Source organism: Alligator mississippiensis, chromosome 2 (assembly GCF_030867095.1).
Source record: "Alligator mississippiensis isolate rAllMis1 chromosome 2, rAllMis1, whole genome shotgun sequence".
NCBI lineage: Eukaryota > Metazoa > Chordata > Crocodylia > Alligatoridae > Alligator > Alligator mississippiensis.
The window spans coordinates 28,829,333-28,844,650 of record NC_081825.1 but is presented as its reverse complement, the minus strand read 5'-3'; the positions used below and the strand labels follow the sequence as shown (position 1 = coordinate 28,844,650).

General features: G+C 41.0%; 1 protein-coding gene across 2 annotated transcripts; it reads right to left on the bottom strand.

The window, feature by feature from the left end:
- Window positions 1-1,555: 1,555 nt before the first annotated feature.
- Window positions 1,556-15,270, bottom strand: LYAR (Ly1 antibody reactive). 2 transcript variants are annotated; one of them, XM_059721574.1, is made up of 9 exons: window positions 15,170-15,270; window positions 13,003-13,178; window positions 10,881-10,995; window positions 9,733-9,840; window positions 7,016-7,099; window positions 4,220-4,631; window positions 3,776-3,880; window positions 3,326-3,411; window positions 1,556-1,977 (listed from the first exon to the last, which is right to left on the bottom strand). In XM_059721574.1, exons 2-9 carry the CDS (start codon window positions 13,122-13,124, stop codon window positions 1,843-1,845), a joined length of 1,167 nt encoding a protein of 388 aa, XP_059577557.1. In that variant the 5' UTR covers window positions 13,125-13,178; window positions 15,170-15,270; the 3' UTR covers window positions 1,556-1,842. The 2 variants fall into 2 exon arrangements, with proteins under 2 accessions (XP_059577557.1, XP_006277466.1); XM_006277404.4 differs by having other exon boundaries at window positions 4,220-4,634; window positions 15,170-15,269.
- Window positions 15,271-15,318: the final 48 nt, after the last annotated feature.

Here is a 15,318-nt window from a genome sequence, read left to right as displayed (position 1 = left end):
CATAAGCAGCGTTCAGCCATGGAGGTAGGGCTGCAGTGGTGGTGGCAGCCTGGCTTGCTCACGCAGCGGCAGCCACCAACTGCTGCAGCTGCATGGGGAGTGCAGCGCAGCATTGCAAGCACGGTGACAAGGAAGGGCAGCGGTGGCCAAGCCTGCCTTGTCCTCCTCCTCCGCCATGGCTGTCACAATCATGCCAGCGGCCCCAAGGGGTGCTGCAAGGGCTGCTCTGCCTCGCTGCTGTGGGTGGCTGCCACCGGGCTGCCCCTGCCACCATGGCCCTGCTTCCCTGGCCAAGCGCTGCTTGTGCTCAGCGCTGTCCCTGCAGCAGGCTGAGGAGTCCGTGGCAGCTGGAACAAGTGATTGCGGCAGCAGCTGCAGGAGCGGGGCAGGCGGTGGCAGCCATGTGGGGAGGTGATGCAGACAGGTACTGCGCCAGCCTCACTGAGAGGTGAAGCATGGCAGCTAGGCACGGTGGGAGCACCATGGTGGCAATGGTGGCTGCTGCAGGAGCGGGTGCAGGCCTGGCGGTGGCTGCCATATGAGGCAGAGCATGGCTGCCAGGCATGGTGGGAGCACTGCAGCATCAGTGGCTGCTCCCGCGAGTGGTTCTCTGAGTAGTGCCACAAGCGTGGTGACAAGGTGGCAACGGCTAAGCCCACCGCATCCTCCTCCGCCACTGCCCCCAAGCCCTGCGGCTGCCACAACCACATTAGTGGCCCCGAGAGGTGCCGCAAGGGCTGCTCCGCCTCATGCTGGAGGCCAAGGTGTATTGCAGCTGTCCCAAAACCACCAAGCTGTTGGCCAGCTCCCTTCTCTCCCAGCTGGCAGCTCAGCCCAGATCCATAGACCCCTGCCAGCATCTGTTCGGCTCTGGGCCCTGAGACACCAGCACAGGCCTTGCGCTCCTGCATGCTACTTGCTTTCACTCCCCTTGCCCCCCACTGCCACTTTCCCCACTTTGCTGCCTGCCCACCCACCAGTCGCCCTTTACCACGTGGCTCCCAGCTGCATGGCCGGACCATGGAACTTGGCAGGAGCTGGCCTGTCCCTGAGGACTGGGGCAATCGCTGCAATCCTCCCTTGCCTCCCCTCCCCTCCCCCCCCCCATCCTTACCTGAATTTCCCATGCCCATACAGGCACAAACAGCACCAGAGTCCCAGGCCAGAAGCCTCTCCTAGTCAGGAGCTTCCGGCTGGGGGTGGGGGGGGGAGCCAGATAGGCCCTGCTGTTGCAGAAGCCTGCCCTAGCTTCCCCTGCATCCTACTGCCTCTGGTTCCTGTCATCTATGACAGGAGCCAGGGGCGGATGAATATTAATTTTCTACATTCTTTAGGGGCCCTGTGGGCCAGATAGAATGGCTTGGTGGGCTGTACTTTGCCCACCCCTGCTTTGGATTATGTTGTTTTACTTTTTTTCATAACAAAGTACTGTTGTGTACTGTTTTTGAATGCATTAACATTAAGTTTGCATCTGTAATGGTTCCTGTAATACAACCCAGGTCTGAACAAACAAACCAACTCATTTCTATATAAATGTACAGTTATCACTGAAAAGTTTGTAATAGAACAGGTAGCAATTATTTTTATTGTCTGTTAAAAGTTCTATAAAAATATACATAAGATTTCTGAAAACAGATATGCAACACTTCCCCAGTATTCTATTATAAATGTAGGGAAAATTAAGAAGGAGAATCCAAGGGGGAAAAAAACAGCTAAATTTTGTTTTCACATACACAAACTCAGCTTATGGTGCAGTCAGTGGAAGCTGTGTTTGCATACTCAGTAGGAGAATTTAGCTTACAGTCTGCAAGTTAAAAATTTGAGCATTATGAAAACTCTTTTCTATTTTAAGAGTTTAACTTTTTCTTTTAAAACTTTAAATTTGGGGTTGTTATTCACTTTCTTATTAAATATGACCAGAAGATCCTCTTGTGTTTTATGATGCTCACCAGCTACTGCATGATATTGAGCTAAAACCTACAAACAAAAAAAGAAAACAGTCCATGTTTAACAGTGCAAGTTAACAGGCATGATTTTTCTTTTACTCAAACATTTCATGAGTTTGAAGTACACAAAGTGTTGTTGAACACAAAGTAAGCATTAGTTTGGGAAAATAAAATAACTGAACTTTAGCAAGAAGTCTATTGTATAAAAAAAACTCATAGAGGATATACTGTAAGGGCAGCACTCTACCTAGACTCCTGGTAGCTCCTGGCGAACTTTTAGTATCAGGCCCCCTTCACCAGAGATAATGATAATAATAAAAAAAATTACCATTTTCAGGCCTCTGGCTTTACTTTTCCTTCCATCCAGGAAGAGCACACACCAACTACTGAAACTTCCTTAGCCTGATGAAGGGTTTTTGAACCTGAAAGCTTGCTTAATAATTGTTTTCCAACTTTTTAAGTTGGTCTAATAAAATCAGATTCACCCAAAGAACCTTGTCTGCCTATGTCCTTAGACCAACAAGGCTACAACCTACACCTAAGTATAGATTAGATTAGAAGCCTTCATATAATTTAATGTTTAAAACGTTCATGTCCTCCCCTGTCCAGTAGAATAACAACAGGCTATGTGAAAAATGCACATTGTACTTTTCTTTCCTACTGAAGGCTACAGACACATCAGTGTTACTTGCATCTTGTAGTATTTTCAACCCTATGTAGGGGAACACAGGAGATGGCACGTCTCCCCATTATAATGTGACCCTTACCTGGTCAGGGTTTTAGAAACAGGACAACTCCTGCTTTTCTCAGATCTTCCTCTATAATTCCACTAATGTGCCAAGTGTAACTAGGCAAAATCTGACCTGATTCGGATGTCAACCTTCCTCTCTCACAAGCGATCTAGGTAGTGTTGTTGAAACAACATGTCCAATTTGGAACTATAATAATATTTTTAGCTTTTAGCAGTCAAGTATAAGGACTTCACGAACTCATTTAGCTGACTTCATAACTCAGGGGTGTTAGACATGGCCCATGGAGCTCCATCAACATGCCTGTGTGCTGCCCATGGGTCTCGGAATGGACCTGCGTGCCACATGTGGGGCCGGTCCAGGCCACATGCTATATTTGGCATATTAGTCTGTGCCCAGAGGAATTCATCTGGCCTGCAAGGCTGGATGAGTTGGACATGCCTTCCATAACTGATGCAAGTCATACAGCTGAGAGCTGACTAACAGTTGCATACTGATATTCAATGGGGTATGACTAGATACATGTTAAGCCCTTTTGTGCATCCATGGTATTTTATATTCTCATACAGGTAAAAAAAAAAAATCTATGACTGAAATCAATCAATTTATAGAATGAAAGCTCTACTGTACCTTTTTTCTCAGTTTTTTAATTGAAATTTCATTGTCTGGTGCTTGGCTCAGAATGGCTTTGATAGTTCCCTTCCAGTTGAATTTACCTGTAATATTGTTAAACACATCCAGCAAAATGGTAGTTAGATATTTTCTATTTTTAAGTCCTTCTTTCCACTGAACATGATAGTCAAAGTTTCTAGTGGGATCCTTGCTTTCAGTCTGCTGATTATAGAACCACTGTTCATTTCCTTGTATTCCTGTCTCATGATACTCACAGCACAACATTTTCCTAGCAAAATGGTCTTTAAAAGTATTATTTTGAAAGCTGGCTACCACTGAATGTCTGATTAAACATTGCTTAACTAACAAGGCGCCATTCTCGGTAAAAGAGATGCTGAACTTTACATGAACACTAGCACTGAATGGGTCAAGTTCATAAGAATAAAAGCTTATTAAGTCTGAAGATACCTTTATGTGCATTCCCACTCTCTTTATTTGTTTCCTCACTTTCTTCATATTCCATGGCTTCAGAGATGTTAGTGTTTTTCTTTCCTTTTGTTGTGAAAGGTTCATCTAGAAATTTAACAAATAAAAATTTGAGAGAAAAATAAATATAAGGAAAAAAGCAATATAGTAATACTAGTACAACAGTATAAAATCTAATAGAAAAATGCTAGGTTAAGTCAGGTTTCTAATCCTGGTCACTAGAGTGTTTTCAGTGAGGTTATTCAACATTTTTAATGTTGAAAAATAACTAATATTCAATATGGTTTATTTTAAAATTGGGCATAATGAATTTTATTTTACTTATTTGTAAATGCCTTTTGAAAAGTTAAATTATTCTAATAATTGAGACTGCTGGAAACAGCTTTTACTGAAAACAGAAAAACATGAAATATATTAGAGATGTACCGTCTACATGTTTAAGTTTTTGTTTCTTTACGTTCGGTTCCATCACTTCCTCCTCGTTCTGATAACCATTTCCGTTTATTTCCAGCTTAGACGTATTATTCCTTTTACGCTTTTTCTTTTTTTCTTCGATTTTGGAAGTCTCCTCACTTTTGTGCTCCATGTCTACATTTTCTTTCTTAGACTTTTTGCTTTTTTTCATTTCTAAGTTTTGCTGATTTTCTAATCTCATTTCTTTTTTCTCCTTCTTTTTGTTTTTTTGTCTTTCTTCTTTTCGTTCTTTTTTATTCTTTTTCTTCTCAGATTTATCAACTGAAGTTTCATCTTCCCCTATAGGTGTCGGATGCACTTCACTTTTTGCAGATTCGCTTCCTGTTTTCTGCTCTGGTCTCTCTTGTTCTTTTTGGTTTGTTCCCTTCTGTTGTAAGACAAACAATCTTTCACAAGCCTCTTGGCAATAGCTCCCATATCCACTGCTTTATTTTTGAAAAGTTCTACAATTCCAATTTCAAGCAGGTTAAAGAAGATGACATCAGTTACCAAAAGAACAGAATGAACTGGTGGAATAAATAATTCATTTTAATTGAAGTGATGCATAAGTCTGTAGTGTAATCACCCCAACATTTTAGAACAGGACATTTTACATATGCACACTTGTCACTTATTAGTTCACTTAACTTTGTTTTCAAAGCAATTAAGAGACTGGTTGCAATCTAATATAATATACTTTACTGTTTTTAATTTCTTAGTGAGTCTTGAGTTGTAATTTTAAGCTTAATACTAGAATTTCCATGTAGATGGGAATATTGTAGATGCTAGGAAAACATTAATGGAATGGCAATAAAGAATTGGCAACAGCTCACCGAATCAGGATATTAAGGAGATGGAGAGCATCCAGATCAAATAGATGCAAGTTAAAAAAGAAGAAATAATAATAGTTATGGAGGTACTGGTTACAATCCCATAATTATAGCACAATTCAATTTCATAATTAAATGTATGAAATATATGTAAATTGTTCTATATGAAGCAATTCAGCGTGTAATATGACAGCAACAGTCTGTCAGGATTTGAGTGACAAACTTAGTTCTGCCCTATAGTAATATAAAAGAGAAAAACTAACTGGGACTGTAGCCACCAAGGTGCCTCAAATACATTGATTACTGCATCACTCGGGGCAGCCTTAAAGTTGTTTCATAATTTTAATTATGCATCTCTTACCTTAACATGCTCAAAATTTGTAACCTTAACTGCATTTCCTAGTTTTAAAATGCTTTGTTGTGAAATAGTTAAGATATGCCTGAAATGTTTTTGCCTTTAACTTACTGACAATTTCAATCTTAAATTTATCCTAATGAAGTCTTTGCATTAAATTTATAGTTGAGTTAAATAATTCTATAAAGCTTCTTCCTAGGAAGAACTTTTTGAATAATGTGAATTTTAAATACAAGTTTTTACAGTATCCTTTTGAATTAATAAATCATTCCACTGAGCATGTAATAAGACAATATAAATACTTTAAAGGTGTACTGAAAACAAGACAACCAATGTATGGCTAGCTTGAATGAACAAGGACATTCCAGGTGCTTACTTGGCAACAGAAAAAAATCTTAAAATAAGGGTAAATTGTCTTAAGATTATAACACATACATTATTCACAGAAGTTTAGGGCTGGAAGTGACCTATTAAAAAGAACTGTTTGGAAACTATAATATTCTAGTTATATTAGCAAACTCAGAGTATTATCTAAAAAATGAATGCACTGTTAACTCAGCATTCGACTTTCCTTAACGTCACAAGCCTTAAGAAAATCATTTCCTCTTTTCCCTTTCTGATGTATGGATTCTTTAAGAACAGTCCAAATATCACTACTGCAACAATACACTTGTGCCATAAGTAACATATTTGCCAGATCAGTCTGTCAAGACCACAGCATGATCAATAAGGGGACTGGGTCTCAAGTTTCTCCTACAAAATAAATTCCTCTCAGGATCTACAAACTGAACACTGGAGTATGTCTAACCATTAGGAGTTAACGTCTGGCACAGCCTTCCAACAGGAGTAGTAATGGCAGAAAACCTACCAAGTTGCAAGAGCTTGGTAAATTTGTAAAACAGGACATGGTTGCCTGCAACAGCAATAGCAGGCAACCAGATTCAGCGATCCAGGAGGTCCCTTCTAGTTCTGTGTTCCTATAAAAGTCATTCCATTGATCAATCTGGTTGTTGAACAGAACTGATGCTGGAAATCAGTTCTATTCCCAGGCACTAAATGAATTATCAGAAGAACTGAGTTTTATGTACGAGTGCATTGTAGTCAAGCTGTAGAGCATGGTCACCCAGATAGCAAAGGATCCATTACCCTTTTTCAGGTAGCTTAAAATGTATATATGAGTGATTTTGTTTTTATTTATATTTATTTTATTGACAGAAGACTACAAAGATGTCAAAGGTACTAAATGGGATCAGTCATGTGTTCAGTCCACAGATACACTGAATACTAACATGCATGTTAGACTGGGGCTACTAAAGAACAAAATGTGGACTTCCTTAATAGCACAGCAATCTGTAATAACATTTATGATCTTCTTACTAGTTCAGTCCTGTCATTGTGTGTATATGTGCCTACAACTATGCAGCAATTCCATCCCAAACACAGTGCTCTTCTCTATAGTATCTTTTAGATTCTCTAAAAGATCTCATTTTCCACTCCAATAAGAATCACGAGGGTTCTCCACCTAGCACCTTACTGACTCCATGTTTATTGCAGGAAAAATTTTGTAGTTTTGATTTGACTTACATTCCCAGTTGCTTCAGAAAAAATATCCCAAACTTGGTCCTGCAGAGCACTGTTTTCAATTTTCAAACTGTTTTTTATCCAGTTCTGTACAAGATAAGAGCAGAAATAAGAAACACAGCAGACATTCTATTTTATTTTTAAGGTCACGTGACCTCTTACTGGTGAAAATCAAGAAGCAGCCAACTTATAAAATGAACATATAGTTAAGGGTTCACTCTCCATTGCCTCCTGGAGAGTCTTTGCTTCTATTTGTTTTGCAAGTTATGCAGGTCTATTATAGTATTTTGTAAAGTACGCATCACAGACTGTCACAATAGCTATCCAAAACTCCTGCTAATGTCACATATTAGTCCTAGATCTATTCTGAGTAAGGACTGCATTGTACTGACATGATACTAAATCCTGTGATAGCTTTTAAGTATAAAAGACGTGATGAAACCATTTTTAATATGGAATCAGCAAACCCATTCCCCAAAGTCATCACCCCAATTTGTTACAGAAAAATGAAATGTAAATATCTCATATGTACCTATTCAGAAAAATTATTGGAGTTGTCACACAGAAAAATGCAGCAGCAAATTTCTGTTGATATTCTTAAGAATCAAAGGAAATGAAAAATGGTGATGGCTTTAAAGGTAGGGAGGAGTTGTAACTACTCACTCAATGTTGTAAGTGTAGTTAGATTTGTTATAAACATTTCTGCAATCACGTGAGGAAAGCTGTACTGTAATGGGACTGGAGCTGTAGAAACTTTTGATCCCCTATTACAGTGCAACTTACCAAACAAAAAAAAAGTAGGACTGGATTGGACCTACAGAGGTCAGCTAGTCCAACCCCCCACCCGTGGTAGGATCATCCCTAGCCAAACCATTCTATACAAATCCATTGTCTAGCCTATTAGCAAAACTGTATAGTCAATACTGGCACAACCACAAGACATAAAACACCCTAACCTGCCACAGGTAAAGCAGGAGAACAACAACGGACAATGTCCTGTTGCTGTGAGGCTTGTTAAAATCCAAGGAAGCAGGCCATGCCTCCTACTACAGAGGAAGGCAGAAACCCCCACACAGCATGTACCAATCTGACAATGGAATAACATTTCTTTGACTCCAAATACTGCCAGCTATCTGACCCTGAGAAAAAGACCACGACCCTCTAGCCAGGAACTTCCAGGTTTAAGTCCCAGAATGAGCACTAGCGCACCCCAGTCAAAATCCCTAGCCTTGGCTGCAGCCAACACCTAATACTTCTGGGAAAGGTGGGGAAAAAAAGAAAAGAAAAAACAAGAAATCTCTCCCCAACCCTGACCCATAGCAGTAAGAGGGAGGAAAAAATTCCATCCTGGCCCCATGCAACAGCCAGCAAAGCCTGGAAGCATGAGAAATATCCAGAGAAAAGGCATAGTTACCTCCAGCTTCACAAAGACCCTTTGATACACTTGACCATGAGGGGCTGACAAAGCATTTACATGACCTGGTGGACATTCATGGGACAGCTTTAAATTGGTTCCACTCTTTTCTAGCAGAGGTTTCAAAGGGTGGTGATGGATGAGTACTTATCACCCCCTTTTGACTTTATCTAGGGAGACCCTCCAGGCTCCACCCTGTCACGTTCTTGTTTTATAAGTTATTCTGTCCTACCGTAAGCCACCCTGAACCTATGTTGGGAAGGGCAGCATATAAATGAAACAAATAATAACATGTTCAAATATTTGTTTCCACTGTGATAACCCAAAATGCAGTTTTACCACAGTTCCAACTATCTCCTAAACTACACATCAGAAACATAAACCTTGCCTATTGTCAGCATCATACACTGAGCTGTGGAGGAGAAAAAACAGAGGGCTCAGCCTTCCTAGTCCCATCAGTATTTCTTTATGTACGCTCCAAAATACTTGGAAACTGGCAAAACAGTATAGCAGCAGCTTAATAAAGGACCACATTTGGAAGTATGTATTAGAGTCATAAGAAGCAATGAAGATCTAGAAGGAGCAAAATCTAACCTCAATGGGTATGTCCACAGGTGATGTAGATGTTTGGTTCCCTAGGAACGACTAGCGGCAACACACCTTGCACCACCACCAGTCGTAAATGGGGAATGCCTGCGCCATACACGCTCTGATGTGTGGCAAGTTACCCCAGGTGGGGTAGGGGAGCCTGAGGCCAGCACCAGGCTGGCGCCAACAGCCTTACCTGGGGGCTTCCTGGGCCTGCAGCAGCAGCAATTCTGCTGTGTGGAGCCCGAACAGCTTCCAAAGCATAGCTCCGGGCAGCATGGTTCCACTTTTGAGCGGTGTGCACTGCCTCTGCATGCACTGCTCCACTTTTTTTTCCTGCCATAGTTTTTTTTGACCCCTGGATATCCAGGGGTCAAAAAACCCCTCTGCACTGTTTTCCTGCAGCACAGAGAACAACTGAATGTGCGGTATGTGGCACCACAGATGTTTCTGCGGTACCACATACTGCACAGCCACACTCATCTGGACATGGCCTATTAGGACAGAAAAGAAATCACTGCAGTACAGGTCTCGAATAGGTGTTTACAGAAACAGCAGACATAGCAATCAAAAAAAAAATTAGAAGTGCAGAGTACTGAAACAAGAAAAGGTCTACAGAGGCTTGTTACACTCTCATGACTCCAAAGCTGAAAAAAATTCTAATGTCTTTGATTAGTGAAAAGCGCTTGAACCACTGCTAATCTCGTTAAAAACATACCTGAAATTTGACCTTTTTTCTTGGAATATTGTCATAGGCACGTATTTGCTCTAAAATATTTCGTACTTTGGGGTTAATGTTTGGCTTCTTCATTACTTCTTGAATCTTCTACAAAAAGAAAACCAAAATTACTAAGTCAGATGAGTAGTTGAGTTGATTAGAAAATTCCTATAAAAAAAATCCACAGTACTTCTAAGTAACAGAAATCACCTAGCATACACTCTAGTATTTGTTATCTCTTGAATCACAGATTATACTTAGAAACTTCCATATGTAAAAGGTGGACAAGAAACATCAATTTGTTGGTTTTGATCTAAAAATTATGAAGAACCCAAAGTGATTTTAATGAATCATCTACACCAGTTACAAGTCAACTGTAACACTGCTGGTGAACTAGCTTGATAGATGAAGTTCAGAAATAGCATGACCCAGGTAAAGTTAAGCTAGTATGTAGATATAACTATATATTAAATGCATGCAATTTGTATAACTTGTCTAAACTTTCAGATAATGCATTAGTTAGAGAAAAAAAAATTGACCAACTATGATTTAACATAATTTTCAAATATTTAAAAGAAAAACAAATGACATCAGAAAGGAAAATTTTGTTAAACTAAGAGGAGGAGGTATACTACAAATAACCCTATTTTTCAGCTTCATATGTTTATTTTCAGGGCTGAAATAGAAGTGCCTCTAAAATCCTCTGAAGAGTTTCAAGAATCTTTTCTTAATAGTTTAGGTTGTAATTTTTTTCCTTCACAGAAGGAATTAAGTTCAATTTCCTAAGAAACAAGAAGCATCTTGAGTAAGAGATTAATGTATTCCCTTCAAGCACAGAGTATACCACATTTGCAATATTCACAATGTTACTGTCAGCACAGTAACTGCAACAGAGAACTGGTGAGGCACATTTTTACAAAAATATTTGGTTTGTCTCCTCTTCATAACAGATCATTTTTTCAGGACACAAATTTAAAGTGAAACATCTGTATATTAACTCCCTCATATGAACCAGTATTTACATTTTTCAAATACGAGCTGCTTTGTATACTAAATTTGTGTCTTGTTTGCATTTATACCTAGCAGGATATACTGAATATATATATATATATATATATATATATATATATATGAAAAACAAGTCTTACTTGAATCCACTCCTGCTGTTTTACATCGCCTTTGTTAGTTTTTGCGTCATAACCTTTGCCACCATATTTCTGATCTTCACTTATGCACTTCACGTGGTTCTTATAATCGTCACCCCTTTGATATTTAAAAAAAAAACAACCTTTTAACATAAAACCTGTATATAATATTCTGTCAATGAATCCAGCTTTTCAAACTCAACAGTATTTACAAAAACAGAGAAATAGAAGCCATGGAAAGCCAAACACTACAGTAAAAAATTAAAACCCAAATACCATTAACACAAGCATGTGTAACTCAGTATGTAAATGGTCCCACTAATGCCAATGGAACTACTCACATAAGTATGGTTCTACATGCTTAAATACATGCCTATTTTCACCATTCAAAGCACTTTCTTAGCTTCTAGCGAAGTTATCTGAAGAGAATACAGAGTCTCTAAACAATATAAACAAAGCTTTCTATACCATTCATAATTATATGTTGTATACAGTATATGTGGTATGCATATTTATTCTCAATAAAGCCTGCTAGAAAAGTGTTTGCATTTTTTATTCTTCTGCACATTTAAAAATTCTAAATATTTATAGAGTAGCATTCACAATAAAGATATGTTCTCAAGTTAGAATAATAGCTTAAGAATAATTACATATAAAAAAATTCTAAATTAGATTTTTTTAAACAAGGTTTGGTCTAGGTAGTCTCCTGATCAAGTTAAAATACTTAAAAGGGGGCTTGAAAATGTAAACCATTGGAGTGGTGAACTTACTGATATGGACCTACCATTATTCCACTTCCTTAGTCCCGTTGTTACTTTTATCTAATTTTTACTTTTAAAACTGGAAAGCAGACTGCAATGGCATTTTTTTCAGAGATCTGGATATTTACAAGAAGAGCTGTAACTTTGGAATTACAGGATTTCATAGCAATTCTCCAGTAACCACAGCATCCAACAGTTTGCCCCAATAAAAAGATATAAATACTAAAACTAATAAAGGAAAAGGAAAATCTAAAAATTACAACTGTTTCTCACCATACAGAGATAAAAGTTTTTGCCATCACTAGGGTAAACAAAAGAAAAAGACAGTAACAAAGTGAAGAGAGGGTTCCCTTGCCCAGAAGGAATGACTAGAATGTGTAGATACATGATATTAATGTGCCTGAATAAACTCTGGCGCAGTTTGCACTGGAGTCAGCTGCTCCCAGGCACAAAGTCTTCATGTGCACTGCAGCAATTAGAGCCAGGGCAGTCTCAGACATATGTGAAGATTCTGAGCCCGGGGACAGCTGACCTGGAGCAGGAGGTCTGGGGGTCAGCCCCAGGCTCTGGAGGGGCTGGACACTGTAGCACCTGCATGCCCCAGCCAGCCCTGGTCACAGTCTACACGTTTGAGTGCACGCAAGTACTCTGCCATAGTACAGTGGAACCCAGAGGTGGGCAAAATGTGGCCCGGGGGCTGGATGTGGCCCACCAGGCCATTTTATCCGGCCTGTGGGGCCCCTAAAAAAATTTAGAAAATTAATATTTATCTGCTCCTGGCTGCCTATCATGCAGCCCTTGGTGGTTTGCCAAAACTCAGTAAGCGGCCCTCTGTCCAAAATAATTGCCCGCCCCTGGCATAACCTCATAAATCTGGCATACTCAGGACTGAGCACCTGCCAGAAATTTGAAAATTCCATTTTTTTGAAACTGGAGTGGCGGTTGCTGCTCTGGCTTCAAAAAAATGGAAATTTCCGGCAGTTGCTGTACTTCTGTTGAGCAGTACTAGCCTATCACAGAATTAATTAGTTTTCTGTACCCTAATATAGGCACACGTGTAGACTGTGATGCTTTACTCAGGAGTTAGCGTAAATGTGCCCACTGTCACTAATCCACTCCAGCCTGTAAAAGGGGAAGGTGCTATTGTCTCTTTCAAGTTCCCAGCTTTGGATCCTCTTGCCCACAAATTGGTATCAATGATTGCTTGTGCTGTAACTCTTACCCTGCCCAAAGTACAGCATGCAATTAATGCTATATTTGCACTCAGGATGCTAAAGTAGAAGAGTAAAGAGTAAAGCTACCTAAAGCATCTCCTGCTGCTGCTACCAAGCAGGTATTGTCAAACAAATACTTCATTTACCTACCAGAAATCTTTGCCACAATCCATACAAGAAAGGCACTGACACCTTCTGCAAATATTTACATGTTTTTCAACTTGTCCTTTCTTCACAGATTCTCCACATGCATTGCATGTGAAGACTACCATTTTGGATCCAAATAGCTTCTTCTCAAAGGCAGTTACAGTAAAATCTTCAAAACGCTAGAGAAAAAATGTATCATCTGAATTATTTAGGAAAAATATTTTAAAAACCCACACAAATGTATTGTATATTGATTAACCTATCATTTTCAAACCTATGAAACATTTATTATGAGCAAGCATTGCCAGTTATTTGCTGCTCTACATAATTCTCATTTTTATTTCTAGTTTATTTCTAAGTGGGTACAAGACACCTTAATGTACAGTGGACCGGTCTACTGTGCATTAGTACCTCATGGCAAAAACCATGCTAATGCGCAGAACTCATCTACTGCGCATTAAGCATCATAAAAAAACATTCGTCTTTGCTACTGCACATTAGTGCAGCTACTATGCCTTTATCTAGTACCTCATATCAGAGGTATTAAACTTAACGCGCTGTAGCAACGGCATATTAACGAACATGTAGACATGTTCCAGTGATGTGATGTGAACTAACTCTAAAGACGTAGTTTCAAATAGAAAACTGCAACAAGCGTATAACCTTGAAGTTACCAATGATTCAGTTTTTGCTTCTCTCTATGCATCAAGGTGCCTATATCTGTATAGTCTCCCTTTATAACGTTTCTCAAATACGTCTTTCCTCTCCAAGGCTGAGTCTGCCTGTAATCTAGAGGAGTTACCTAGGTTAGCTCACTATCTACACACTGGTATCCCCAACTCTCCCTCTCCAGTCTTCCTTTTCTGCCAGTATTATCTCTTTCTGAACACATATCACTAGATCACTTTTCTGCATGAAAATCAAACTCTTTTTATTCAAATTTAAGGCTCTGTTCTCTGCTCGCTTGTTCATGCACTGTTCTTCACCTTCTCATTTTAATGTTTTCTTCCCCCTCACTCTTGCCCCCATGCCTTTTTCCCCATGCTCCCAATAGCTAGCACATCAGTCTTCCCAAAGGTCCTACATCCTCAGTCCAATTCAGCTCCCTCCTCCAGGACCCCTTTCTTCCACGTGTTCCCTGAAATTACTGTTAGCTCTGCCTGCTGCTGAACTAGTCCCTCCTGACAGCAACCAGACTTGCACGATGCATTACTTATCTGCGACTTGCTCCCATCCTGCTTTCCTTGCCTATACTGGTGGTTTAACGTTTCTGTGGTTTCGACCCAGAATGGTTTTGGGGGTAAAGAGCTGCGTCTTTTAACGAGATACCCAGGTCTGTGGAAAGTGTGTGTCTGCTACACAAATGCGCATCAAGTCACAATTAGAGGTGCAGACAGAAGTGACAATTTTCACCTGATCTGGCCACAAAAAGCAGTTCGTAGTTGTGACCAAACACAGGTGCACGGCTGCAAGACTGTGTGAAAATCTGACCCCTCATTGCACGAGGTATCAAGTAAAGATATTGCAAAATGTAGTGACTTTTGTAACTTGCCTCTGCACAGCTCCCAGCATATCCGTTTTCAGAATGGGAAAGGAAGCAGAGAGTTTGGTCCTGGGGGGTTTTAACCCTCCTCTGGAGGCTGGGTGAGGTGTATTGCAGCCCCCCTGAAGTGGAGGGGGCCGCAATTTACTCACCCCACCTTTCAGCACCAGCTGGGGGAGCTCACTCCTCTGCTTTTCCCCCTCCCGGTCTGAAAACATGGAGCAGGGTCATTGCAATGGGAACCCAGCTGCAGGCTCCCAGCCCCCAGCAGGACGCTCCTTCCTCCTGAAACCAACAGCAAACTTGTGTTTGGTCCAGTGTAACGCTGTAGCTCAGGAAGTTTTGCAGAAATCCTTCTGAGCTACAGCTGGGAGCTGCACGTCTGTCCGCACCTACAAAAACGACTGAGCTCAGACCTGGTCGGCAGCTGGAACAACCCAGCACGGGCCTGTCTCTACTGCTTCCCTCCAAGGCACGAGTCCGATCCGCCTCAAAACCCTGCCCTTCATTCCCACGTGCTGGGATGGGCCATGGACCACCTCCCGCGCGGGCCCATGCCAGGAGCGGCCGGGCGGGCAGGGCGAAAGCCGGGCAAGAGAGAGGCTGGGCCCGCGGCTCTCAGCGTACCTGCTCCCGGGTCCTGCGGCGCGAGCGGCCAATCGCGCACTCAGCGGCGCCGACACACGTGCGAAGCTCCGACGGCCGCTCTCAACTCCCGGCGCGCGCCAACGACTCCCCGCCGGGCGGAAGCGGAAGTGGAAGCGCCGGGGCCGGAA

Bases quoted from the DNA above. Each gene is read 5' to 3' on its own strand.
- LYAR (XM_006277404.4), bottom strand. From the start codon at position 13,124: ATGGTAGTCTTCACATGCAATGCATGTGGAGAATCTGTGAAGAAAGGA. The intron at 4,635-7,015 runs GTAAGTCAAATC...GTCTTACAACAG, and splicing joins TTTCTGAAGCAACTGGGAAT to AAGGGAACAAACCAAAAAGA. The intron at 3,881-4,219 runs GTACATCTCTAA...TTAAATTTCTAG, and splicing joins AAAACTTAAACATGTAGACG to ATGAACCTTTCACAACAAAA.